The sequence below is a fragment of the Hippopotamus amphibius genome, chromosome 7 (genome assembly GCF_030028045.1).
Source record: "Hippopotamus amphibius kiboko isolate mHipAmp2 chromosome 7, mHipAmp2.hap2, whole genome shotgun sequence".
NCBI lineage: Eukaryota > Metazoa > Chordata > Mammalia > Artiodactyla > Hippopotamidae > Hippopotamus > Hippopotamus amphibius.
Genome location: NC_080192.1, coordinates 122,647,991 through 122,675,242, shown reverse-complemented (window position 1 = coordinate 122,675,242; position 27,252 = coordinate 122,647,991). Strand labels below are relative to the sequence as shown.

Genomic DNA, 27,252 nt, shown 5'->3' with positions numbered 1-27,252 from the left:
TCTAGTCTCTGAAGTCACAAACTATCACTTCTGCTTTATTCTCTTCTTTAGACATGAGTTGCTAAGACCAGTCCAGGCTCAAGGGGAGGGGAATTGGACGTCATCTCTTAAAGACACAGCAAAGAATTTGTGGACATGTTTTAAAACCATCAGTGTTCAGCAGGAGAGACATAATCTTGATGAGAGTCAAAAGGGAAAAGTTGAAAATGAGTAACCTGAAAACAATTAGCTGAGAGCTGAAAAACTTACAGTGTGTAATTACACATCAGTAATTCGTTTTTTATTGGCAACTAATCATTTTTCAATTTTATTTATCACATAATACCAGAGCATAGTTAGATATAATATGACGACTTTGGTAAAAGCGATATTTAGGCTGAAAGCTTGCCTAATGATGAGGTCTATTGAATTTGGCAGTAATCCCTTGGGGAGAGTAGTTGGGGCCATTTAATGGAGTCATTTAAAAACTGAGCCAGAGGGAAATTTGTGCTGGGGAAAAAAGATATGACAGAATTGGTGTTCTGCAAGCATGAATATCCATGATTCTATAATTCTAAATTACTGTAGAGATTTTTAAAATGCCAGTTTCCTTCTATATAACTGTTTCAACAGTTTTTTCTTTTTTTAATATTTTCACCTTATTTCCTCATTCCATTCTTTTTTTTTCATTTTTTTCTTAGTTATCTATTTTATACATATTAGCATATATGTGTCAACCCCAATCTCCCAGTTCATCCCACAACAGGTTTTTCTTTCAATTGAATCCCTCAAACTTTGGAGATTTGTTAGTTGCAAAAATACTCATATGTTCAACTTCCTTAGTGCTTCTCAAAATAAAGTCATTCAAGTTTATAATATTTTGCTTGCACTGGGTTTTTCTTACCTACATGAAAGAGTTCTCTCAGAGGCACGTCAAGGTGTGTATTCCTGGCCTGGCAGTGCCAGTACCTCAGAATGCCTGTCCAGGGCACAGTGGATTTTCATTTCCTTCTCTGCCCTGTCTTTTGACCTTTTCTTTCAAGCAAATTTAGATTTTGTAAAGTGTAACAGGTCCTTTTCTTCCTTTAATAGAAGAGGGGAGTTTCCAAGCCGCTTGTGGAAATAATAGAACCTTGGTGGCATTCAACTCCGTTAATGGTTTCGTGACTTCCAGGTATTAGTTGTTTGAGTAAAAGTCACTTCTCTGCCCTTTGCATTGTCTGTCTTCCCCTGTATTCCCAGCTTGAGTTCATTTTCTCCCCCTACATTCTTTCCCATGTCACTCCCCTCTCGCCATATACTCTTTCCCATTCCCAAAAAGGGAGAATCACCAGGTGGGATGTGTGTTAAAAATAGCAAAGGATGATGAGAATACAAACTGTTTTCTTTGGCTTGATTGAGGCCAAGGGAAGGTTGGGGAAGAGAAACATACATAAATAGAAGTATGTGCAAAGAGCCAAGAAAAAGTGAAAGTGGAATGTTTGGTCGTGCCTAGGTTGGTGAGAATCGTGGTTGGGAGTGAAAGGAGGAGAGGTTTTCTGAGAGGGAGGAAACTGCATGAGAAGGAAGCAGGCATGTGAGTGAGGATCCTTGGACAGTTCTGCCCCCTGATGCCCTGGATGGACGTGTGGTTGCTGCAGTTGAGGCTAGATTAGATGTAGGTGGGAAAGTCTTCATTTCCTTTGAAGGAATTTGATTTTGTTGGAAATATTTGTTTTAACAATTACATAGACTATATGGAATCCTAATTCTCCAAGTATATGGTAGAGATAATTGAGGACCCTTATGAGGAATGGCCCCTACTTGATCAAGCTTGTGAATAAGTCATGAAGCTTGTTCCTTGATCAACCCGGAGCCCAGTAGATATGTATCCTTTTAGTCAGACTTCCTTCTCCACGCGCAAACAAATGTGTTATTTATGGAAATGGTGAGTGATGGACGGATAACAAATGCCTCCATTGACTTCTCTTTGGAAAAACAACAAATGTGGGGATAAATAAAACTTAATTCTGTTCTAAAATTAAGGGACAGAAAATTTGAATCATGTGAAGCGAGTCTAGCCCATTGTTTCTGTAAGGAGCCCGCACAAACTAGCCAGATTGAATGAGTGTTAGAGATGGAAGATAGGTAAGTGTTAACTGCCCTGCAACTTGTTCTTTTGATTCAGGGACGGTGGGGAAGTCCTTCTCTTAAGCCTCTTCCACTGACCTGACCAGAAACAGGGAATCTAGAGAGTTGCGCTGGTGTGAAGGCTGACATAGTTTCTTTGAGGGAAGTGGAGACTTTTCACATGAGAAAGTGCATCTTTTCAATGGTATTTACCCCTCGGGAGATAAACTCTTAGAGTATCATCTTGAACCATGATATCAAAAAAGTCCTCTAAAAATCCCTGGACAAACACATTAACCCTTGCCAAGTATGGTTGCCACAGTTTTCAGTATTCTAGATCCAGGCAGTGAATGTCTCTCAATTCAGAATTGAGAAAGTGGGTATATTGTGCTCCCTCCCATTATTCTTTATTACTTTTAGAGTGATGAACTTAAGTCTTACATTTCTCTGCAATCACAGCATCTCAAATACCACTGTTGATTCTGGAGGGGCTGGTTCTCTGGTATTAAGGATTAGGAGCAGAGGAGAGATTTCCATATGCTCCAGATGGGAGTTTTTTAAGTCATGTTGAAGAAAACACCGTGGGACAATGGCCTGCTGCACTTGCAGGACACCAGAACTGATGAGGGTATCCCATGAAGTATGCCTGGCTGGGTGAATCCCCTCAGAGTCTGTGATGTTAAAGAAAAATACTTTACAGAAAATGAAAATGTCAGAGAGTCATTGGTTTGTTTTTGCTAGCTCTCTACTTTTATTACCAACTATGTTTTCTTTCCCCAAATATACTGGGTCAGATCTTGCTGGGTGAGTAAACTACTTGTTGGGTAAAAGTTAGCTTCTTTTGACTGTAAAATATATTATACCTTCAAACATATTTGATTTTATTCCAGGGATAAAAATAAGACCTTTTATTATATTTCTAGAGAAGAGAACTCAGGTTTGGTATTTAAAGAGGGAAAACTCCAGGGAGAAAAAGGAAAGATTAAAACAATCCCATAGTCTCAAGATGTGCTTTTAAAAGTCCTACCGGGGTAATGGAGTCTGGCTGGCAGGGCAAGATTGACATTAAGAAAATGTGCGATTCTTGGTGAAAATCTTAGTCCTTGAATCTCAAGTCAAGCTAAAACAAAGATTAAATGAATGAAGTGAGAAATGAGATCTGACTCCTAAAATAAGTGGAAATTTGGGATGAAATCTACCATCTTTATTGCTGGACCTCTGGTTAGTCACTCTGCCAATCTCCCTGAGCTGGGAACCGAAGTATATTTCTCTTTTTGGGTAGATTTTATGGCTTAGCGGCAATTCACATCAGACTTGAAGAATCCGGGTAGTAGTGTTTTTAATTTCCAAGTTGTTCTTAGCCTAGCAGAGGGAATGAATACTAAGTAAATCAGAAATATATTCAAAAACTAAACTCGTTAGACATCATCATAAATTTTATTTATAAAATTAGTGGAAATTTCCATTTTTGTGTCAATTTGATTTTTGCATAATACGTTGTGAAATTTTGGGAGCAAGTAATTGTCTGGTTTTCTTTTGAAAAAGTGCTTGAGAAATTTCTGTTTCCTGTTTATTCAGTTATTCTGTCATTGGCATGTTTAATTGAAAATTTTTACTTTATGTCATTGGTCATTTTTTGGTAATATTTTAATGATTTTGGGAAAAAATGTTTTGTAATGGTTTCAGGGTTTCCTGAATAACAATTTGTGCTTTCCCTTGATCTGAAACTTTTATGACTAAAACATTTCTCTCTGACAAATATAGCATAAAATAAATGTTTTGAGGCTAAAGGTTTCATAGAAGTATTCTTTATTTTTTTTCTAAATTACTGACAATTATCCCTTAGATAAATATTATTTCTTTAGTTCTCCGTCAGTGAAGTTTATTCATTCACTTGATATTTCTTGAGCACTAGCTATGAGACACACGTTGAGTATTTAGTGTGACCAGACACATTCCCGCCCTCATGGAGCCTGTGTTTTTATGACAGTAATCAAACACTAAATCTATAAAGTGTATTTATAATAAATAGGAAATGTTAAACAGGGCACGGGGAGTCGGTCATGTGTGTGGGGTGTTGCAGTTTTATGCCAGGTGATCGGGAAAAACCTCCTGATTACGTGATGTTCTGGGGAAGCCTTGAAGGTGAGGGAGGAAGCCATGTATATCTGGGGAAGAGTATTCTAGGCAGAAGGACCAGAAAGTTCCCTGAGACAGGACTGTGCCCAGTATTTGAGGAATTGCGAGGAAGCCAGAGCGAGTGGATTGAGAACACATGTAAGAGAGAAGGTCAGGGAGCGCACAGCTTGTGGAGAGCCCAGTAGGCCCTTGTGAGGCCTTTGGCTTGAATTCTGAATGAGATGGGAAGCCACCGAAGAGAAGAGTGCCATGATCTTGACTGCCATACGTTAAAGGATGCACCAAATGCTGTGGGAAAAAGCTGTAGGAGGGCAGAGGTGGAAGCAGGAAGTCTGGCTGGGAGACTGTTGAAATAATCCAGACAGCAGATGATAGTGAATTGCACTAGTGTTTGCCATTGAAGGTAGTGAAAAATTGTCCCCTCTGGAAATAGAGTTAACAGGATCTGCATGTTGTATTGAGTCTCAGATGACCAAAAAAGGGTCAAGAATAGACTGGCCATTTTTAGAGACGGGGGAAGACTTGAAGAGGAGTAGGTTAGGATGTGGATACAGTGAGGAATCAAAGCTTACTTTTGAATATCTTCTTGGGACGGCCACTAGACCTTAGACACCTGCCTACCTAGCAAAGTCTCATGAGCAGCTGGACAATTGGATTCTTGGATACACACACAAATGCACACAGCTCTAATACTCATGTACACATATACAGGGTCGAGGGGTCCAGGCCAGAGCTAAATGTTTTCTATACAGAAATCCGTAGACGGTATCTAAATCCATGAGATAGGACAGGATATTAGCACCTGGGAACTCAGTATAGATAGGAAAAGGCCACAAAGACTGAGCTCGATGGCCTTCCCCTGGACAGGATCATGAGAAGCAGTGGCCAGCAAGGTAGGAGAGAACTGTGGGAGAACAGGGTAACCTAGAAGCCAAGTGAAGAAAGAGTATTACGAAGCAGAGTGCTTCTTCTGTGTCAGATAGGCTGGAAGTTTGAGTCATGAGGAACCAGAGGATTTACCGTTCGTTTTGGCAACATGGAGGCCAGTGGTGACCTTCACGAGGGTCGCGTTGATAAAGTGTTCGCAGCAAAAGCTTGGCTGTCGTAGGTTCAAGAGAGAATGGCAGGGGAAGTGGTGGAGGGAGGCAGTAGGGCAGCTCTTTTGAGGGGTTTTTCTGTAAGGAGAGCTGGGAAATAGCGGTACCTGCAAGAGAGTGGAATGGGGACAGTGAGAGGGGAGGTGTTCTTGACAGATGGAACACAGTACGGCGGGTTTGCCTGGTAATGGGAATGAACAAGGAGGAAGTCTTTGGGCAAGAGAGGAAGGGGATCCATTGCTTTAGTGGACGGGTTGGCCTTAGGTAGGACTGCCTTCTTCATTGGGAGCAAGGCAGGACAACTATAGATCCAGGTAAGTTGGCAGGCCTGGCCTTGTAGCTTCTGTTTTCTCCATGAAAAATAAGTGAAGTCATACTTGAGTGTAACTAGTAAATTAGCTGCTGTATTTCTGCCAGGTGAATATTTTGGGGACTGTAGTTACATTTTTAAACATGGCTTATGTTTAGTACCTGCTTTTTGAGAAATAAGCAATTCTTTAAGAAACTCAGAATATGTCCGGAAACGTATTCTTGTTTTAAGTGATTTAATATACTCGCTTCCCTTGCCTCACTATAGGTCTGTCTCTCTGTGTATAAAAATGGAAGGAAATCATATATGTATCTGTAAGAGATGGTGAACTGATACAGTTTCCTTCAGTGCATATTAAGGGAGCATGAAAGGAGGAAGCACAGATGTTTTAATTTGTATCACCTGCATAGCATCTCTCTCTCTCTCTCTCTCTCCCCCCCCTCCCTCCCTCCCTCCTTCCCTCCCTCCCTCTCCCTCTCCATTCAGTTAGTTCTCTGTGGAAAAACTCCAAGAGGTGGTGCTGGAATGTAACCCTAGATTGTTATCTGAGGAAGTGCCCACAGCAGAACTAGAGATCTCTGCGTTTCCCTCTTGGAGAATTTTCCATGACTGGGGCAATCTGATGAAGTAATAGATTTTTATTTTTTTTATTTTAAATTTATTTATTTATTTATTTTTTGGGGGTACACCAAGTTCAATCATCTGTTTTTATACACATATCCCCGTATTCCCTCCCTCTCTCGAGTTCCCCCCCACCCTCCCTCGAGTCCCCCCCACCCTCCCTGTCCCAGTCCTCTAAGGCATCTTCCATCCTTGAGTTGAACTGAAGTAATAGATTTGATACTGATTTCTCTTTACATAGCACCTTTCTTGAGGAACAGAATATTCTCTGGGCATTATTTTAAGAGTCCAGCAGGAGTTAAGCAAGCCTGGAGAGCTGAACAATCAATCCTGTTGTTCTAAGCATTATTTAATACGTTTATGATTTGTCCTTCAAAGAATTCTTGGCCTCCGGGCAAGCAATGGATTGCAATGTGGGAGAATGAGCCGTTAGCTCAGTTTCTCTCCCATGTGACCTGGGTATTGAATCGGCTGCGAAGTCTCTTCAGACAGACCCTGGTCAACGGGGCAGGATGGTGGCTTTTAACCACAGAGAGGCTGCTTCTCCTTCGCAGAGGATGTTGCTGGAGCTGGTGGCCCCCCTTGTTGAAGTTGGATGAATGCTGATGTGCTGTTGCAGCATTCTGGTTGAATGCAGAGGAGAGACTCTTTGTTCACGACCTCTGATGTGGGTCTTGAACTTGCTATATTTATTTCTTTGGCTGCCTTTGCTTTTGGTCACATCCTAGTTTAATGACTGAAAGATGGCAGCTATGCTCTTTTTCAGACTGAAGTCCATTTGTCAAGAACAATGTTCGCATTTTTGAATTTTGCTCTGTCATTAACGATTGGGAAGCAGAAATGAAAGCTTTTTATGTTGGGGAGGGTATCGGCTCCACTTCCATTCGCCATTCAGTCTGAATGTCTGTGGTTTGTTTTAACCCACGTGCCAGCACCTCTTCTTGGAGGGATGAATGCACAGAGGGTCTGGCAGAAGCTGCAGACGGGATGTTGACTCTTGAGTGTCTTGACCAACTAGGAGGCCCAATGGAGGTGCTATGTGGCTCCAGGCAATTTGTTTCTAGCCAAGGACTCTAAAACCCAAAGTTTGAAAGAGCCTAGTTAAGATTTCTGGGACTGATTTACCTACGGAGATCTAAAAATTACATGTTTTTGTCAGAGGGACCAAGCATGAAAGCTGTGCCAATAGTTGCCCTATTAACTCCTGACTGGTCTGACTTTGGTTTCTCAGATTTGTAATCCTTAATCAGCCAATGGGTGTAGCTGGGGTGATCTTCTTCCACTGATTTGACCCGTGAGCTTCATTTTCATCACTGGTGAAGCAAGGCTGTTAGACCAGAATGACCTCCAGCATCCTGTGAGCCCCCAATATCTGTGGGGTTGTACAGTCACCCTTTGAGTCACTTTGTTCCACATTTATTGGGTTACCTACTTTATGAAAGGCACTAGGGGTTCTTGGGTATTAATTTATTCAAGGCATTTGAGGAAGATGCCTCTTAAAGACCAAAATGGCCTCTGTAGGAAAGGCTACTGGTACTTATTTCCCCTGAACTCTTGAGAGATGAGTAGTATTGTCTTTAGCTTGTCACATGTGAGGAATGTGAAACTCGGAGCACTGTATATTAGTTTTGTGTACTTTAAAACTTAAATTATTTTCACAATACCCTAGATGTGTGGAAATGATTTTAAAGGAGTGGACATAGGAGATAATATTTTCTAATGCATTTAATGTTTACGGAGATCCCCTCAGAGCAATGGATGACAATCTAGTGTCAAATAGTTAAGCTTCTCAATGCTGATTTTGAGATTGTGGAAAACTAAACTAATTATAAGGAATAAATATTATAAATGCTTCCTATAGACACAAGAAGATCAGCTGAGAATAGTAGTGTCTGTTTTAGAATTAGATTACTTTATAGCAGAATGCTTATCAAACACAAGGGGGGAAATAGGAAAAAAAAATGTATTTTCTGCTTCCAAGAAGATGTGAACATTATAAAAATCAGAATAAAGTCATATGAAACTGTCTCTGCCTTTTGAAAATACAGATGATTCCAGGACAAAAAGAATTTTTTTTGGCAAAGGAACATACTAAGTTTTTAAAAACAATAGGCCCAGAGAATCTGAAGTGCCTATAAAGTGACTGCTGTAGCTGGGAAGTGAGATGGGAATAATGATTAAGGGCTTGCTTTCTTTGGATGTCTCAGTTCGCCTAAGTGAGCATAATTTAGGTGACGGTTGAGCATCTGCATGGCAGCTGCTGGTACTGTGGGTTAATGCCAGAGAAGACAAAATAGTTGGCACACCATTTCCAACTTCATTATTGTACCAAGGGCCAGAAAAAATAGAAGTTAATATTCTTTTGAAGTGGGACGATGTTGTCTCTTTTTTTTTCCTGGGCTTCACACACTTACACACACAAAGTATTCTCAAGATATTTGTAAGCTTGGTCTGACAACTTAAAGTAAGCTGATTTTTTTTTTTTCTTCTACTGTGAAAAAAAAAATCAAACTAGGTGAGTTTTTTCTGTTGTAGAATCCACATTCCATTGTAGTTTTTAAAATTTATGAGGTACAGTCCCAGAAAAATTTAAAATGTCCTGAAAGCGTTTAAAGCACTGATTTGAAAACTGTTTCTTTAAATAAAGTTTTATTGGAACATAGCCATGCTCATTCATGGACGTACTGTTTTTGACAGTCTGCTTTCCTGCTACTGCAGCAGAGTTGAATAGTAGCAACAGAGTCCTTTAGGCCTATAGCTCTAAAATATGTACTATTTGGCTCTTTGTAGAAAAAGTTTCTGGATACCATCTTGCAAGGGGCTGGAGGACCTAGTTGGCCACTAGGCTATCTCCTCACCTCAGACAATGTGTCTTGATCTCCTGTGTTAGAACCACTGGTGAATGAGAAACAGTCTTGCAAAACCATTTGAAAAGAGCTGAGGGTACTTCTGCTCCAGAAGAATCATTTTCTTTTCAGTGAGAGGGCCAGCCCAAGCAGATCTCCTCAGGTGACTTGTAACTTCAGCTTTCTTGGCTTCTGTGGTAATGTCTTTGAGGACTTGAAGGGCTGTCATGTGGAAGAGGCATTAGATTGTGAGACTGTGGGGAGGTGAATTAGGATTGATGGGTGTAGCTGACGGTGAGGATGCAGCTTTAGTTTAAGAACAGCACTTGTTAGGAACTACCTGTAACTAGAAGGTGCCGTCTTAGTGGGTAATGAGCTCCCTGTCACTAGAGATGTTCAAATAAATGTTGCCGGAAAACCTTTGAGGCCCCGTTCCAACCTTGAAATTCTGATGGCTCCTTTGGGTAAGGTTTTTGTTTCCAAGTTCAAATTTGACCACGTTTTGTTTCGTTGAGGACCTATAGAGGCTTCTTGTATGATTTTCTGAAAATACAATACTGGTCAAATCACAGCAGTATAAAGGGGGAGCATCTCTTCTGTTGGTCAGGGAATGGCAGAAGACAGCTGATCCAAAGGCAGGCTTTCCTTTGCCCACTGCAGTAACACTGTGACGATAGGAAGGGCACTGCTTCCAACCAGCCTTAAAGCTTCAAAGGTGAATCTTCTCTCTGCTGCTCTTTTGAGCTGCTGCTACCATTTTTGCTTTCTGCCTAGGCTCCTGGGAAGTGGAAGGACCTGGCTGGGGGCATTTCACAAACGTGGATGTCAAAATAGGGTTTCTGTCTTGTGTCTTGCCAGAGTTTATACTGGGGCCTGGCTGCAAGTGGCAATTCTGGATGAGGCCATCCCTTCTCTGTGCAGCTCTGTTGTTACCACACAAAAGCAGCCATAGACAATACGTAAATGCACGAGTGGCTGTGTTCCAATAAAACTTTATTTACGAAAGCAGGCAATGGGCCAGATTTGATCCCAGGGCCATCGCTTGCTGACCCCTGATAAACATTGAAAGTTAAGACTGGCTGGAAAACAACCGTTCTAATTCTCTCATGTTATGGAGAAAAGGTGAAATGACAGGTCCAGAGTCACAGCATGGTTGAGCCAGGATTACCACCCAGAATCTGACTTGAAGATGAGTGTCCATTTTGTGATATTGTGCTGCCTCTGCTGTGTAACAGGTGATAACATCTGGTTTTTAAAAGAGGGCTGGATGAAAGAAATACCTCCTCTAGGTGGCTTTGTGAAGAGCTGCAGGGAGAGCTCTAGAATGGCATTTTAATGGCGGCAACCCTTGAGCCCAGGGACTTGGCCTCCTTTTCTTAGATGGACCCTGTTCCCAGTAAAATAAAATATAGGTTGCATAAATTTATATGGAGAAAGAGTGCCCCAGAGTTGTGAAAAAGCACTGGGCTCCTGCAGCTGCGTCACAGTATTTGATCAACTTCAACTGGGAGTGCCAGGAGATTTGAGACAGATGTTTTCAGACATGCCGCATGCCTAAAACATTTCCAGGGGTCGGGCTGCAAATAGTGACTTAATAAGTGGAGGAACAGGGAAAGTATGCAAGTCGAGGACACAAGAGTTTATTCACCACTAGGTGCACGGCCAACCTCTGTGCATTACATCTGCCTGTCAGGGCTGGCTCTTTCATCTGTCGTGCCCTCCGCACTGCTCTTTGTCTGCCCGTGAATAAAGTGCAGCATTGTGGTTAGTAATCCCACTCCAGTGACTCGACTTCAAATGTGGTTTTGGAGTGCATCCCAGAGTTCTGTTTGCTAAGCTTCCTACTCCTGTTTCAGAGACACCACTGGATACAGAGCAGCGAGCACTAAAGGCTTCCCTCTTTCCTTAAACCTGTCGGGTTGTGGGCTCTCTCTTTCCCCCTCTCCCTCCTTTCCTTTCTCTTTTTCCTTTTTTTTTTTTTTTTTTTTTTTTAAACCTTCCAAGGCAAGTTCATGGATACTAAGCTGATGTGTTTGTTGTTCTTTTTCTCCCTGCCTCCGCTCCTAGTGAGTAACCACACTGGCCGCATCAAGGTGGTCTTTACTCCGAGCATCTGTAAAGTGACCTGCACCAAGGGCAGCTGTCAGAACAGCTGTGAGAAGGGGAACACCACCACTCTCATTAGTGAGAATGGCCACGCTGCCGACACCCTGACAGCCACGAACTTCCGAGTGGGTGAGTTCCTCCACGGTCCCTAACTGTCCTTACCGACCAGAGTTTGATGAGATCGTAGCATTTAGACACCCCCCTCCATTCACACTGCTCTTTGCTTGAATGGGTTTCTGTCTATGAGTACAAATATGCTGCTTTAATGAGATCCTTTAAATTACTTTCGGAGTGATTTTTAACTTGGTTTTTGGTTTCTGAGAGAGATGGCAAGGAGAGGATTGCCCCAGTCGCTTATCATGTACCTAGCCTTGTGGTGATGGGGAGGTATCAGTAGGACAGAAAGAAGAGGCTTTAAATTAAGACCCTAATGTACAGCTTGCATTGATGAATTTCAGATTGTATCTACTCAGTGATAAGTAGAATTTATGTTAGATTTGACTCATAAAATTTGGATGGTAGTGATTAAATTTAAACTTGTATTTCATAAATAGCCAGCTTTTTAAAAAATTTCTAAAAATTGTCAAAAGTCTGTATTTCAGTTGTAGAAAGGGATATAGACTTGCATCTTTTGCCCTGTTTCTGCTGTGTATCAAAAGGCTAAATTATAAGTTGATATATGACATGGATTTAGGGGAGGATATGCTAGTGGATTACTGTCAGCACTTAAAACCTTTTAATCTGACATAATTTAAATATGAATTATGGTAGTTACTGCAACAAGGCTTTTTTACTTTTAAATTCTTGTTTCTTTTTTACTACTTTGTAAATGGAGAAAGTATTGCGGACCACTGAATGCTGTCACACTGCCATGTTGTCATGCAATACGATATTTTTGTCACGGAAAAATGTCTTTTATTATTTTTTGACCAATTATGGTTTGCCATGTGTACTCAAATAATCACAGACACCCACGTTACTTTATGAGTTACTCACAAGAATAACCCAAATGTCAGACAGATAATAACACTGGCTAGATCTGGTCTTTTTATGGAATATTGCTGTTTAGTCTTGGAAGCATGTGTCTCGGGGTGGGGGAGGTGTCTATTTCAAACTGATTTCCATCAAGACAAAATACAAGGAGGCAGTCTGAAGTCCTTATTAGCTCTTTGATTATCCTGCTGTTTTATTGTGACTCCGGTTTCTTCTGAGGTTGAAGCACTGTTCTTGATAGTCTATACTGGGAAAAAACATGTGCCAATAGATACTATTTAAAGGGGTATTGTTAATTTCCTGGCTATGATAGGGGCACTTCGGACATATTTTTTAAAAGAATTTAGCTTTTAGGTGCCAAACGGCACATTATGCTTTAACAGGGCAGAGAGCTGCATCTGATGGGAAGTGTGTTAAACTGATGATCAGGAAAGTAGATTCTGGTCCTGGTTCTGCCGCTAGCTAGTTCACCCACGGGGTGCGACAGTTAATATTTCTGGACCTTCGTTTTTCTCAGCCATAACATAAATGGCTTATATTTAGTGACCTCTAAAATTCAGTCCACCTCTAAAATCCTAGGACTTTTTGTCAGTAATAAGCAAAATTGTTTTTTGGCTTTTTTGCAGGGCTACAGACAAGGAACGGAAAAAGCAATTCCCAATTAGGTTATTACAGGCTAAATGGCTTTTTCCAGTTTTTAATTTCCTTGGTTGCCTTCCTTACTTTCATTGCTTTTTTTCCTCCCTCATCGATAATGTCTGCTCTTCTTCCTTTTGGCATTTTTCATAAACCTTTGCAGTAGGAATGACAGAGTAATTGGGTGGGTGGTAATTTTTTGTCTTATAGTGTACTCACTTTGAAACTAAATATTTGAAGGCTTTGAGAAGCAGAGGAAGTCTACTTGTTAAAACACGCTGCACGCTTTCCTCTCTGGCATTTAAGCAGATGTTTAGGAACAGGATACACACAGCCTATTCAAAATACAAAATGGAGCACAACTATTTATCAAAAAATCTCAAAACTGGAATTCAACTCTGCCACAAAAGGATTGGCAAAGTAGTTGAATTAAATAATAATAATAAAAGGGAGAGGTCATGGTAATGAATAGTTTCACATCAGAAATCATAGGAAATGTTTCATTTATATCCTGAGCTATTTTTCTCCTTACTTTAATTCAAATATAGGGTAATTTGATGGATAAGTTTTAAAAATTATTTTATTGAAGGTGGCAATTTTGTACACCTTGGAGATTATGATTCTCTAGAAATATAGAGACTTTCAGAAATTCATTTTTAGGCATGTAAGATATCTTCTTGGGATTTACTGGTTTAATATAATTTTATTACAGGAAGTGGTTTTCTAATTGATTTTTTTCTCACTGTCTGTATTTACAATATGTTAAATCTTTTGACTAATAAGATGTGTTACATGGAAAATAGTAGTTTGAGGAAAATTCAAAATATGACTTGTCAGCTACTCTTTGGCCTCTGATAGATAAGGGTACTGAAAGGTAGCAAACTTTAAGAGGCCAGATAGTAAATATTTTAGACTTGCAGCCCATACAGTGTGGTATTGTGATGACAGCCAGAGAGTGTAGGTGCGGGAATGGGTGTGGCTGCATTACGAAAACAGTTGGTGGGCTGAATTTGACTCTAGTGCCAGGGTTTCCTGACCCCTGCCCCAAGGAGTCAAAATAATACAGGGAAAACCATGTAGATTTCATAGTTAAGGCACCTTAATTAAATAATCCATTTTGATGATCAGAACAGCAGAAATAATTTTTAACATTTTCATGGTGATGTCCAGTTATTTTGAAAGAGGTAGCACGGATATTATTGTCCCTGTTTTTTTTGGACAAGGAAACTGAGGCACACTAGCTTATGTGAGTCTCCCTTCATTACATAGAAAGTCAGCCAGCTGGGACGAGAGCCCAGGTCTCCTTGTGTCCTCTTTAACTCTCTGGGGTGTGACTGTGATGTGTAGGAGGGACAAGTGAAGGAAGAACCTGAGGGAGTTGAGTTTTCTGGGAAGGCTGGCTGGTATAACAGAGAATGAGCACCTAGGCGTCGAACAGCCCTGGGTGCGAATGCTGGCTTCCTCCTGTCCATGGGCTCTGCTCACGTGGCTCTCTGTCGTCTCCAGGTTCAGGTCGCCCATTCACGTAAAGCAGGTGATAATAGGAAGGCGGTCGGTTTAGCAGGCACAGGGGTGACATTGCTTGCTTGCTTCCTTTCTTTTTTTTTTTTTCTTCTTGGGCCCCACCGCTCAGCATGTGGGATCTTAGTTCCCTGACCAGGGACTGAACCCATGCCCCCTCCAGTGGAGGCACAGAGTCTTAACAACTGGACCGCCAGGGAAGTCCCCTTTTTTCTTTTTTTGTGCTGCTTCTGTGTTGTCTTTCTGGTCTGTGGTGACTGTGAGTCTAGGCTGTTCTGATGTGAGAGGCAGGTGCATTTCTTTTGACAGTTAAGCATATAGTCTCTTTTCCTGGGAATTCAGTGGGAGAGAGAACTGTAACTTCTACTTAACGTGACTCTAAAAGTGAGGCCTGAATGAAGATGAAGTCCAAGGGAAGAACTCTGAGCTTCTAAGATTAACTCATTTTTCTGAATGTGGTATTGACATGATGTAACAGAATATTTACATTGTGGAATTTTCTGTAAAGCAAACTCTAAATATGATTTTTGTTGTGGCATTCTGATCTTTGCCTCTTTGCACTTTCCTGCCTTTTCCTTTTTTTACCAAATGGAAGCCTATCCCCCGCTGGGTGGGCCAGCAGGTTAACCGTTGTTTTTATGGATTCTTTGCATTTCCTGGGGATATAATGAAGATGACCTCCTGGGACTTTTGTTGTTTATAGTTATAAGTTCCTCTAATAAGAAGAACATAGGAATTCTATGTTGCTACAACTAGACTATTTCAAGTAAAATAATACTGTCACTTGGCATAACTTGTAGAGAGAGGGATTGAAAGGCAACCACGACTGCTAAACTAACATCTGGTTTATGTGATGCTGCTTTCTCTGAGGAGTTATGAGGGGCTCATGTTCCATTAGCACCAACTGAATAGTGATACAAAGTATTTGAGAACTTAAAAACTATGGTCCCATGTTATTTCATTTGGTGTTTGCTCCCCTTAAGAGAGGTAAATGGTAGTATCCATATTTTGTAGATGTGAGTACGAAGGCGTAAATGGTTTGATCAAAGGTGACATGAAGTCAGGTTTTCTTATTCCAGAGTCTAAAAAACTCTTATCCTCCTGTGTTGCCTCCTGTGAACATGTGTTAAGTGATTCTGTAGACAGCACTGTGCTAGATTTTCCAGGACAAGAAAATCATAAAACTGCCCTCTCAGAGCTTATGCTTTGAGGAGGAGATGAGGAGTGTATGTAAATAATCCTCATTCAAGGTAGAAAGCTCATAGAAGGACCCCAGCAGAGGAGATTCCACTTCTTGCTGAGGAAGAAGACTTTGAGAGAGAAGGGGTGGTGTGTGACTTTTCTGTTCGATTGTTTCACGCTCTCCCCAGCTGCTAAATGTGTCGGCTCGTAGTAGGAGCTGGGTGAATGCATGTCGCCCGGTGGCGGACTGATGGGGGCAGTGCAGCTTGACACCATGATGTGTTCCAAAACAAAGATGGATGGGAAGGGAGAGGTAAAGTTGATAAGGGAGAGAAGAATTTACCCATGTGAATGAGGCATGGAGACAGGGTGGTTTGTGGAAGGTAAGAGGAGCTGCATTTACTGGCGAAAGCAGTGATCCTGGATGGCAAGTCTGGGAAGGTTCTCTGGGGCAAGGCTGTGGAGCACGTTGAATTTCAAGCTTAGGAATTTGGATTTCACTCTTTCAGAACTTGCTAAAGGAGTTCTCTGTAAAGGGGCATTGATCTTTATCATTATGAAAAAGAGAGAGGGAAGGTTTCTCAGTTTTTTAGACAGGAAACTCGTGATCTAATAGTCAAAATAAGCTCTGAACAGCCCATAGTAATGAAAACCGCTAGCCGCGTTCACCCGTTGTGAGGTTGCTTTGCTGCCCTATACTGGGAATCTCTGCATATATGTCACAAAGCCAACTCAATACGGCAGTGTTTTGGGGTGGAATGGGAGAGTCCATGATGCTACACTCATTATGGAGCTTCTCTTCACAAGGATGGAAGAAAACTCACTCCCAGGGGGACATCAGTGGTAAATAAACCAACATCAGTGCTCAGGAGGGAGAAGCTTGGAGACTCTTTGGGGGGACAGCTTAGTTCAGACACTGAGTCCTTCACCCTCTTGTAATTGTTTGGATCCCTTGATGTTTATCCAGCACAGAAACCCATGAAAAGCAACATGTCACTCTTTGAGCTAGCGCATATATTTTCCCCTTAACACACTGTACAGCTTTTATGTTTTTTAAAGAGGAGCCAGTACAATACTGAGGAAATGATTGCTTCTCATTTGGGCAGTTGAGACTGCTTACGAGCTGGTCCAGCACTCCCAAATGTATTTAGCCGTGTAAAGTTATCTTCTAATACTGCGTAAATGTCATAACGTAGAGCACTTCCTTTCAGCTGTGAAGCACCCTTAACAGGCTGGTATTGGGAACACAAGTTCATCTAACATATACTTATTGAGCATCTACTATGTGCCAGGGTTTGGTTTAGGCATTAGGAATATATAGCAATGAACAAAATAGGCAGAGGCCTTGCTCTTCTGCTATTTTAAAAATATGTGGCTTTCTGTCAATAATACATGAACCTTTAGGACATTATGTTGACTGAAATGAGACAGTCATGAGAAGACAAATACTGTGATGCCACTTATGAAATACCTAGAACAGTCAGATTCTTAGAGAAAGAATGGTAGTTGCTGGTGTTGGTGGAAGCGGAGAAATACGGAATCATTTCATGAGTACTGAGTTTCGGTTTTAAAGGTAACATTGGAGAGAGTATGTGAATATATAATACGTAACACTACTGAACTGTATATCTAGAAATGGTTAAGATGGTAAATTTTACATCACATGTATTCGACCAAAATTTAAAAAAAACTACAAAATGGTGTACTTTACTGTCAGATGTATACTATCAAAAATACACTGTCAGAAACATTATATATGATATAATGTTATGTAGTGATGGATGCTATGAAAAAATAAAAAGTTGAGAAAGGGGAGAGGCTGGGGAGTGCTGGTGGGAGGTGTGGATCGCTCTTTCGGGCTGTCAGGAAGGGCTCCCTGGTGAGATGCTATTTAAGCAGAGACTTAAATGGAGCCAGTGGTGAGCTCTTGGAGGGAACATTGCAAACTTAGTAATCTCACTCTGTGACTGTGTTTGTTATTTTATTTAAAGCATAGAGCATCTCCAAAGGGAGAAGCATTTATTCAAAATTTTCCACATGTCATTTTGAGTTAGGTTTAGTGATGTGTATTGTATCAGGGAATCATATTTAATAATATCTTTAAATAAAGAGCTTCATAAACAGAGGATGCAGGCAAACAAGTCTTTTCCCCTGGGTGGAAAAAGTGGTCCTGAAATTATTGCAGCAGGGATCTTGGTTATTTATAGTAAAAAAAAAAAAAAGGGTAGGGTCTTAGATGTAGAAACAAATTACCAAAAAAGCTGTGTCACTTCTTTCTTCAACATTATTTTGAGTAAGACAGATGACACAATTTTTGGCATGGAGCTTTTAAGTAAGGAAAATAAAAGCGGTTCTGCTTATGAAGGCAGGGGTGTGTGTGTGTGTGTGTTAGGGGGAGGGTAGTGAGTGGACGGGGGCTTCCCTTCCACTGAAAAGGTGGTTCCAGGGGTTGGTTGGACCAAGGAGGAGCAATGGGTTGACCCTAAAAGCCAAAACTGGGAGAAAATGAGATGCTCTTTGGTTGAAGGTGAAGATTCCTGAAGCTGGGAAAGTGAGGGGCGTCAGAATGGGTAGTATAGAAAGTATGTCTGTAATCAGAACAGTTTAAAAAAAAAAAAAACCTTAGGTAAAAGAGGGTTCAGCAGTCTGCTAGCTCTGTGAGAAAGGCATGTGTGATCGATTGTTCCTTTTAAGCCATGTCTGGCCTGTATCATGGGGTGGATGGGACTCTTAAAGGAGTCTTGCTAGGCTAGCCTAGGATAAATGACCTTTCAAAATTCCTTGGAGTCTGCAACACAATGTCACAAAGCATGTGTTCTTTCCTAGTCTGTCAGCTTGAGCATGTGGAATGATCTTTGGAAAACTCCAGACTGCTTAGCATAGCACACGGGGCTCCTCCAGGATCGGCTGCCGCCTGGCTCCCTGGCTGTGCCCCTTTCTCTCTGCTTCTGCCAAACTGAGCCTCGAGGCATGCCGAGGTCCCCCAGTGCTCCAAGCCTTCTGTGCCTCTGTTCACACTGCTGCCTCTGCCTGGGGGGTGCGCTACTCCACCCAGTCTGCCTGGGCATCACCCACTGCTTTTGCAAGAGTCAGCCAAACACCACGTGGGCTACAAAGCCTCACTTCCCTTACTTGCTGCCAGCCTGTTTCTTCCACTGAGCTCTAAACGGGGGACAGGGCCCTGTCTGCTTCACGTTGGTACCCCCAGCGCTGGTGCAGTGCCTCGCTTGGGAGATGCTTAACGCATTCTGGTTGACAGAGTACGTTGTCTCTGCAGGTGCCCATGTGAGGGTAGCACGTACACATCTACCCAGCACAGCTTCTTGGTGACTTCTTGGGCAACTGAAATCACAGGAACGGAATAATCATCTGAGAAGTCTCTATAGGGCTTGGGGTCACAGGGAAGGAAACGTTCCAGTATCTGCAAGATGCATGAAAAAGGGCACCTTTGTAACACTTTGCTTGGAGTTAGGATTTTACATTTTCAACACTGACTGCAGTGTACTTTCTACTCAGGGCGAAGTGCAGTTAGATTTCTATACCTTTAGTACAGTTTCCCACTACACAGAATTCCTGCTCTCCATCCTGCATCTATCTGAATACTGACAGTTTTTTTTTCTTTAAGAACTTTTATTGAGATACAATTGACATACAGTAAACTGCATATATTTGAAGTGTACAATTTGATATTTTTTTCTTATTAGTAATGTATATATGGCAATCCCAATCTCCCAATTCATTCCCCTCCAACCGCCCCCCCCCCACCCGCCCCACTTTCCCCACTTGGTGTCCCTATGTTTGTGCTCTACATCTGTGTCTGTATTTCTGCCTTGCAAACTAGTTGATTTGTACCATTTTTCTATATTCCGCATATATATGTTAATATACGATATTTGTTTTTGTCTTTCTGACTCACTTCACTCTGTAAGTACTGACAGTCTTTAAGGAACAACCTCAAGTTCCGTTTCAAACACTTCTGCCTGTGTTGGGTTTTTTTGTTTTTTTACCTTTCCTACTTCACCTCTAGTCATTACCGTGTCAGTTGACACTCGGAGGTCTAGCTCAGGTGTGCTGCTGACTGGTCCCAGGACTCTGGGCTGGTGATTGAACCTTTTTGATAAAATGAATCCGATAATGCCTTGATCTTCCTTGTAGAGCTGCTCTGAGGCTCACGAGAAGGAGCAGGCTGGAGGTGTATGCGGGTTCCTTGGATTTCCTTAAAGATCTTTCTCTACTTCCCAAGATAACAAATCCTTCTGTTAATTAGCAAACCCCGCCTCCTATTAACTGGGGAAGAGTACTTCCCTCTCCTGCAGCTTGGATGAGGTGTGCCCCGTGTCCCACAGAGATGGTTGTTCCTTTGTTTGCTGATCACGATAGAACAATAGCATCAAGAAAGACAGAAGGATGTTTCTAGAACTCCTTCATTGGTACCAACGCTTCTGGTGCACAGAAGGCTCTTTACTTACATTTAGGCTTGCTCTGGGCAGGTTAAACTACACACAAAGTATTGTTTTATCGTGATCATATGGCAGAGACAGCCTACTCACACTGTGTCTCCCTCTGCCTTGGATCACGTACCACCTCCTTGAGGGGTCACTTGCTTACCCAGGAATCTCTTGCAGTTGCCAAGCCTGCTGGCAAGGGTGAGAGCATTTAGACAATGTAGCACGCTTTGGAACCAAGAGCTATGGTCAGGAGGAAAAGCAATCATCTTGAATAGTTGGGGCATCCCCAGTGATGTATGATTATAACATTTGATCCTGTTTCGTGCTATTCACTTGGCTGTTTGTGTCATTTACTTCTGGGCTCCTAGGTTGGAGTCAATTTAAAGATGCTGCTGGACTGAAAATAGATACCAAAGTCACATTTGTGTGATACAGTATATACCTGCATCATTTATTGGCTTACGAGTTGGGCACAATTTTGCATCTATTGTCTAAAAGTCGAACATTTGTATCAGCTTCTCATATTCAGGTATATATATATATATATATATATATATATATAAATATATATATACACTTTCCAAGTGGAGGAGGAATAATGAATTTGTGCATTGTTGGAAAAACTTCTTGGAACTAACATCACAGATGATGTGAAAATGTTTTTGAGGGCAGCCGTACAGTCCTCTTCAGCCTATGCAGTCCAGGAAAATAAAATAACTACCAAATGGGGAAGGATAAAGTTAGTGAGAAAGTTTGTTTGTGATTTATTTCCCCAAGTTATGTCACAAAGAAAATGAGAGGAGCCAGATGCCCTTGCATCGCCAATTCAAGTAATGCTGTCACTGATGCACTTATTAAAACTCTATTTTCTGTTTAGTTGAAGGGCATGGGTTTAAGGCATGGCTTACTGCTTGACTCCATTATCTTGGATTTAGACTCATGCAGTAATTATTGAAAAACTGGCATGACTGCAGTGTTCGCTTTTTGTGAGATTTGGTGGAAAAAAGAAAGAACTTTATGCAGTAATGAGAGATTTCTTCACTCTGAGACCAAACTTCAGATGTCCATCAGATTTAATAAAAATTTGTTCTGGATTATGGGGACTTTCTAAGCTTTCCTAGTACAGAAACTCAGTCTAATTTTCATCACATTTTCCCTAGAAGAGGTAAAAGGGAAGCTTGACATTAAAATCCTTTGCAGTGAGGAAAGCAGACCACTGCCCTTTTCCTGGCAAATTAGGAAAGTGCACTAGAACATACTTAAGTCTATTTAGCGAGATTAAAATCTGTCGCTTTTTGCCACTGCATTGTTCCTTTCTAAAGAAAGGGTGATTTATGAGCCCTTTGGATCTTCTTGTGGTATTAATAACATCTTGAGCCAGCTGTTTTATTGAGTGTACACAGAGGGTAATTAGAAACAGCTGAGAGTCCTGTAATGTGCCCGGAAAACCGTCATGTTGTATGGAAAGAGAAAAAATAATGTTCATGCCAAACTTGTGTACTTGATAAATAGATGCATTAGTATTAAACACAATTTACTCTGTAATACCATTTTTGAAAAACAGGCTAGGCTCTTCAGTCTGAAAATATCCTTTTATTGAAATACACTCACTGCAGAAATCGTAACCTTATTTGGTAAAAGACTCCTGACTGTGCTGTTCATACAGTAATTATCATTTCCCTTCTGTCAAACTTCATCATATTATAGGCCATTTTCTGCCAGAAGAAAGTATTTCTTCTTTTTTACCTGGCAGTTACTTGAAAACCTTAGAATTCTGAGGGATCTCATTTAAGGAAATTAACTCTTAGAAACATACTGCACCAGGGACTAATAGTGCCCAATTTGCCTAATAGTCTATCCTAGAAATTGGGTTGGGATTCAAGAGTTCTGGGCTCTATTTTAGCTGGTTATTTGAAATCTGATCTGCTCCAGTGGTGGCTGAGTTTGAATGTTTGGGTATGCAGCAATCACAGCGGCTAAGTCAGGGTCTGATTTAAATCAGGTCCTGTTCTCTCTTCCCTCAAGACAAAATCTAGACAAGAAAACCTAACATTTGGTGGTGGCTGGTGAATGGTTCCTTTCATCTTCATTCACAAATAGCAAGCCTTTATGAGAACTCAGTGCTGAGTCAAACTGACATATCCCAGACAGTCGTGGACAGGGCTCAAGTTGGAGGCCTTCGGTGTCTTTACAACCTGTCTTGCTCTGCGTGTCCCCACTGGGATGCCATTTTTGTCCTTGATCATTTTGAGTGGGAGTTCTCATCACTCACAGAAGCCAAATTGTAGCCAGTTGTAGGTTTTGTTCGAGATTGGTGGTGACTTAATGAAGCCTCTGGAAGGCAAAGTGGATTCACCAGTGCGAAAGTGTTCATAGTGGGGAGGTGGGACACTTGTTAGGAGCATTAAGATTTTGAAAGTATTTTAGGCTAGTTTTTAAGAGAAGGTAAACTTGAGTGATATACCACGTTGACTAAACCTGTCATCTAGCAATCGTCCTGACTTTCTGAGGATGTGAGATCTGTACCCTGAACTTTCCTATCCGCAGTGCCTGGATTTTGACTTACGGTTATGGTGCTTGAGAGAACTTGTAACACTGTAGAGAAGTTGAATTAACGGACAGTGGTCAACATGAACTTATTAGCTGGGATAGCAGAGCTGGAACTCCCTTTCCTTGGTGCCACCAAAAGCCCGCTGTATTTCCTTCACCTCAGTCTGGCCTCTTCCTCTTTCCAGGATACCTGGGTTCTATGCCTTAGTCCCTGTCTCTAATATCCTCTTAATTTACGTACATCTAGCAGGCATATCTTCAGCTGGGTGCTCACTCAGTTTCCTCTCTCCCTCTGAAATATCTGGTTCACACCCATAATGCAGACAGGAAGGGGAAAAGTTGAGTTTCTCTAATGTTTCTCCACCAGGAGAAGTCTGGCTTCCCAGGAGAGACATTTGGCAGGGTTAGAAGATGTTTTTGGTTGTCCAGACTTGGGGGGAGGTATCCTGGCATGTAATGGGTAGAGACCAGAAATGCCACTAAGTAGCCTACAATGCATAGGACAGTCTCCACAGTGAAGAATTATTGGCCCCGAATGTCAACAGGACCAAAGTTAAGAAGCTCTGCTCTAAGTGTCACCTTTTTCCCCATTGGACAACATCTTGGACCCACACTCTGGTATTTTGTCCAGGTCCCTGGAGGAGCCCTCCCTCTTAGGTCTCCAGATGGCTCTCTAGGTAAAACCTCTAGCATTTTGTCACAAATATCCTCTGTTCGTGATGCTTCTGGGGCTCAAACTGACAGCTCTTTCAGCCCTCCTCATACATATGTTCCCTCATAAACTGGACCCTGGCTTCCGTAGGCTTGATTTGCATTTGACTGTTTATATGAGATCCTGTTGGATTTCAGAGGGTGCAAGGATTGAGGTGGTTTGGGATATCTCAGGATGACTCAACAAGTAGGACCGATTGGCTTTTATTATGAGGATGCTTTAGAAACTGAAGAAAAAGCAAATGGGAAAACGCTTAGCACAGAAGGCATTTTTTTAAAAAAAAGCACATCTCAGAAGTGATTGTATAATAGAAACCACTTTTCAACACTAACCATTGCTACTGTGGATACTCGTTTGCAAAGTGTCTGTGCTATGGTTGTTGGGAAAGGAAAGAAAGCCAAGTGTGTTTATTTGAATGATAGCATCATCACACGTTCAAATAAACACAGCACCTTGGGAGGGTACAGGTTTGTTATTTCTAACCCAGATGTCATTACACATGCCTTTTGAAGGATCGTGTTGCCAAGTTTGAAAGTAAAAAACTATCCAAGCATTAAAAGTCTGACATATTATTTAACTTGTTGAAAAAATAAAAACTTCTGTGGCCGAAACACTCTAGGTTAGCTGGACAATGATGTATATATCGTGTTTTTCAAGAGCTCACTTTTGGCCAGAGAAAGAGCCCTAGAGAGCAAGTAAAGACATTGCATTCACCTGCCTATAACCTCTTCTAGCAGTTTTCCGTGATGTTTTGGTCATCTTGCCCAGGAAACTTGGAATTTTCACAGTTGATGCTTTGGTGGGTTTTACTTGAATGAAATGCCTGTTCTTAATTCCATTTCAATATAACTGTGATTCACTGCACTGCTTATCTTCATAAGACTCCAAACATATAATTCACGTGGCTGATTTTTTTCTGTTGTAACTTTTTAGTTGGGTAAAATACAGCATTTACCATTTTAACCATTTTTAAGTGTATACTCCAGAGGCATTGAGTACATTGACAGTGGTGTACAGTCATGACCAGTATCTGTTTCCAGAACTTTTCATTGTCGCAGAGACTCTATACCCTTTCAACAATGACTCCCCATGCCTCTCCCTCCTTGGTGCCTGATAACCTCTGTTCTACTTTCTGTCTCTATAAATTTGCCTCTTCTAGGTATTTCATAGAAGTGGAATCATACAACATTTGTCTTTTTCGTGTCTGGTTTATTTCACTTTGCATAATGTTTTCAAGATTCCTCTGTGTTGTAGGGCGTGTCAAAATTTCCTTTTTTAAGGTTGAATAATTCTTCATTGTGTGTACATGCTACTTTTTGTTGATTCATTCATCTTTTGATGGACATTCAAGTTGTTTCCATCTGCTGTGAAAAAGATTGCTATGAACATGGGTGTACAAGTGCTGCTGGAAGCCAGGCTTTCATTTCTTTGAGTTTATATCTAGAAATGGAATTGCTGGATCATATGGTAATTTAACTTCTTGAGGAAATGGCAGCACCATTTCACATTCCTACCAGCAGCGCACTAGGATTCTAATGTCTCCATGTCCTCACCAATACTTGTTACTTTCCTTTTGTTTTCTCCCCTTTGGTAATAGTGGATGTGAAGTAGTATCTCATTGTGGTTTTGATTTGTGGTTCCTTAATTACTGATGATGGTGAACCTCTTTTCATGGGCTTATCGCCCTTTTGTATATCTTCTTTGGAGAAATATTTATTCTCGTCCTTTGACCAATTTTGAAGTGGCTTGTGGTAGATTATTTTTAAAACTGGAATTTCTACTTACCAAGTTAGGCATTTAATTACAGTGTTATCTATAGCTGATACTAATTATGCATCTTCTGGAAGACACAAGTTCTAGTCCTGGTCCTGCCATTTGGACAAGACTCATTTTTGGGTCTTAATTTTTTCATCTGGAAAAGGAGTTTAAGGAGTAGACGTTCAAGATCTCTTGCAGCCCTGAAATGCTATTGTTCTGTCTACTATAAAGCCCTTTTAGGAGAATGATTTTAGAAGTGTGAATGGAATTAGGCTATCTTTGCTATGTTTTACTCTGAAAATATTTACTATGATTTCCAAGTATGTACAGTGTGTTCCCTCTTGTACTTTTTTGGCTCCTCTTTCCACTTTAAATCAAAGGATGATTTTATACAAGTTTAGTAACATATTGTGTGGTGATGTGTCATCGACCTGACAAGCTTGATTAGAACACTAGAGGCCTGAAACATTTGACAGACTTACAAATAATTCTGTATCTTTGCCTAGTCATTTAGATCAAAGTGCTCAGAAGAGTTTGGCCAGAAGCAGAATGACTCCATGGTGGCCTCAAGGAAGCACAGCTTGTGTGGAGGGAGATGAAAGGATGGCATTGTTAGGTAGGGCCAATCAGTTTGTAGAGAGCTAATTTTAAATATACGTATACATATATTTTTTGGTGGAGAACACTGAAGTGAAGGCCTGCATGCTTTAGAATGTGCTGGGCCCCTTCTACAAACTATATAACAAATGTGTGGTTTAGGATTAAAAAGTTGGAGCTGTAAGGGCTTAAATCACCTTGCAGGGAAGATAAAGTCAAAACCTAATTTTCAACTTAAGGAACATAGTTTTTATTGTAATTGAAGAGGTAGCTTTTCCATCTGATACATGTTTGAGTTCATTTATCTCTTGCCAGTTCCCCAGGTTATCTTAATTTACTAGGATTAACAGCTCCTTGAATTTTTTCTTCCTGTGGAATTAAAGAAAAAGCCAGATGCAGGAGCGTTCTGCCACGAAGTACAGAGTTTAATAGTGCCGGTGCTGGAAATCCAGCCTGCTCTGCAGCCCCAGAGGCATCCGTGCGCTCCCATTTCCTTCAGGATAATGGTGGGTTGGGGGGAGAGAGGGGGTGTTTATTGAGGGGTATTTATTCACAGCCCCTGTCATAAAGAGCTCTCAGCAGGTCCTTGTTTTTGCACTTCCAGGATACTACTGTGCTCACTGTGGTTTTCCCAGAACTCAGCAGAGCTCCTATGCACCTATGTCAAGAGTCTCTCTATTTAGACTGTCTTCAATTTTGCCGCATTTTAATGTGCCTCTTTTTCCTGACAGTCTTTTGACTCATACTAAAATTAGTTAAAAGACCTGAAGACAAATTTTTTTAAACGATTGATTTGTATGGCATCTATTTAAAAATATATATGCATAATTAGCTTTTTTTGATTATGTAACACATAGTATAAAACTTAGAAAACACAAGAAGCCCTACTCTAGAGTGAAAATGAAGCCTTCATTCCATTTTTGTCTTCTAAACATCCAGTTCTTCTCTGTAGGGGCAAATACTTTTACTCGCTTTGTTGAGTATTCATCTTGAATTTGAATGTGGGAGCATATAGCCTTGGAACTGCTAGAATATTTTATTTACTGTATTTCACTGTGCTTTGTTCACCTGGCAGTTCATATCGGCACCAGCACATCTGCCTTGTTCTTTTTGGTGGCTGCATAATATTCCATTCTGACCTATACTGTAATGTATTTAACTAGGCTGTATTGTTCAACATTTGCCTTTGTAACTGTTGCTGTTATCATCCCAACTGCACTATCTAAACTGTGCTATCATCCAATAGTACACGTGTAATTATCTGAGGATAAGTTCTTAGAAGCAAAATTGCCGCAAAGGGTGTGTTCTGATGTAATTTTAACAGATATTTACCAAATCATCTGCTATAAAAGCTGAATCATTTACATTTCCAGTGCTGAGATATTCGGATTTAGAATCCTAATTTGCATCTCCCAATAGAGAGATTGTTTCATCATACTCATTGCAACACAGATTATTAAGCATTTTGAACTCTGCAACTCTGATAGGTAAGAGTTCTCATTTGTATTTTACTTGTGCGTGAGAATAGGTCTCTTCATGTGTCTAAAATAGGGTTTCTCAACCACAGCATTATTCCCATGTGGGCTGGATAATTCTTTGTTTCAAGGGACTGTCCTGTGCATTGTAGGATGTTTAGTAGCATGCCAGT

General features: G+C 41.0%; 1 protein-coding gene across 5 annotated transcripts in view; it reads left to right on the top strand.

Moving 5' to 3' along the window:
* LTBP1 (latent transforming growth factor beta binding protein 1) overlaps positions 1–27,252 on the top strand; it is a 395,008-nt gene that overhangs the window by 156,544 nt on the left and 211,212 nt on the right. For 4 of the 5 annotated variants that reach the window (XM_057741529.1, XM_057741528.1, XM_057741530.1 and 1 more), the window contains exon 5: positions 11,169–11,336. In XM_057741529.1, coding sequence (XP_057597512.1) covers positions 11,169–11,336 — 168 coding nt within the window. Of the gene's footprint in view, positions 1–10,984; positions 11,337–27,252 lie in introns of those variants that run through there. The other variant, XM_057741532.1, reaches the window with a different exon arrangement.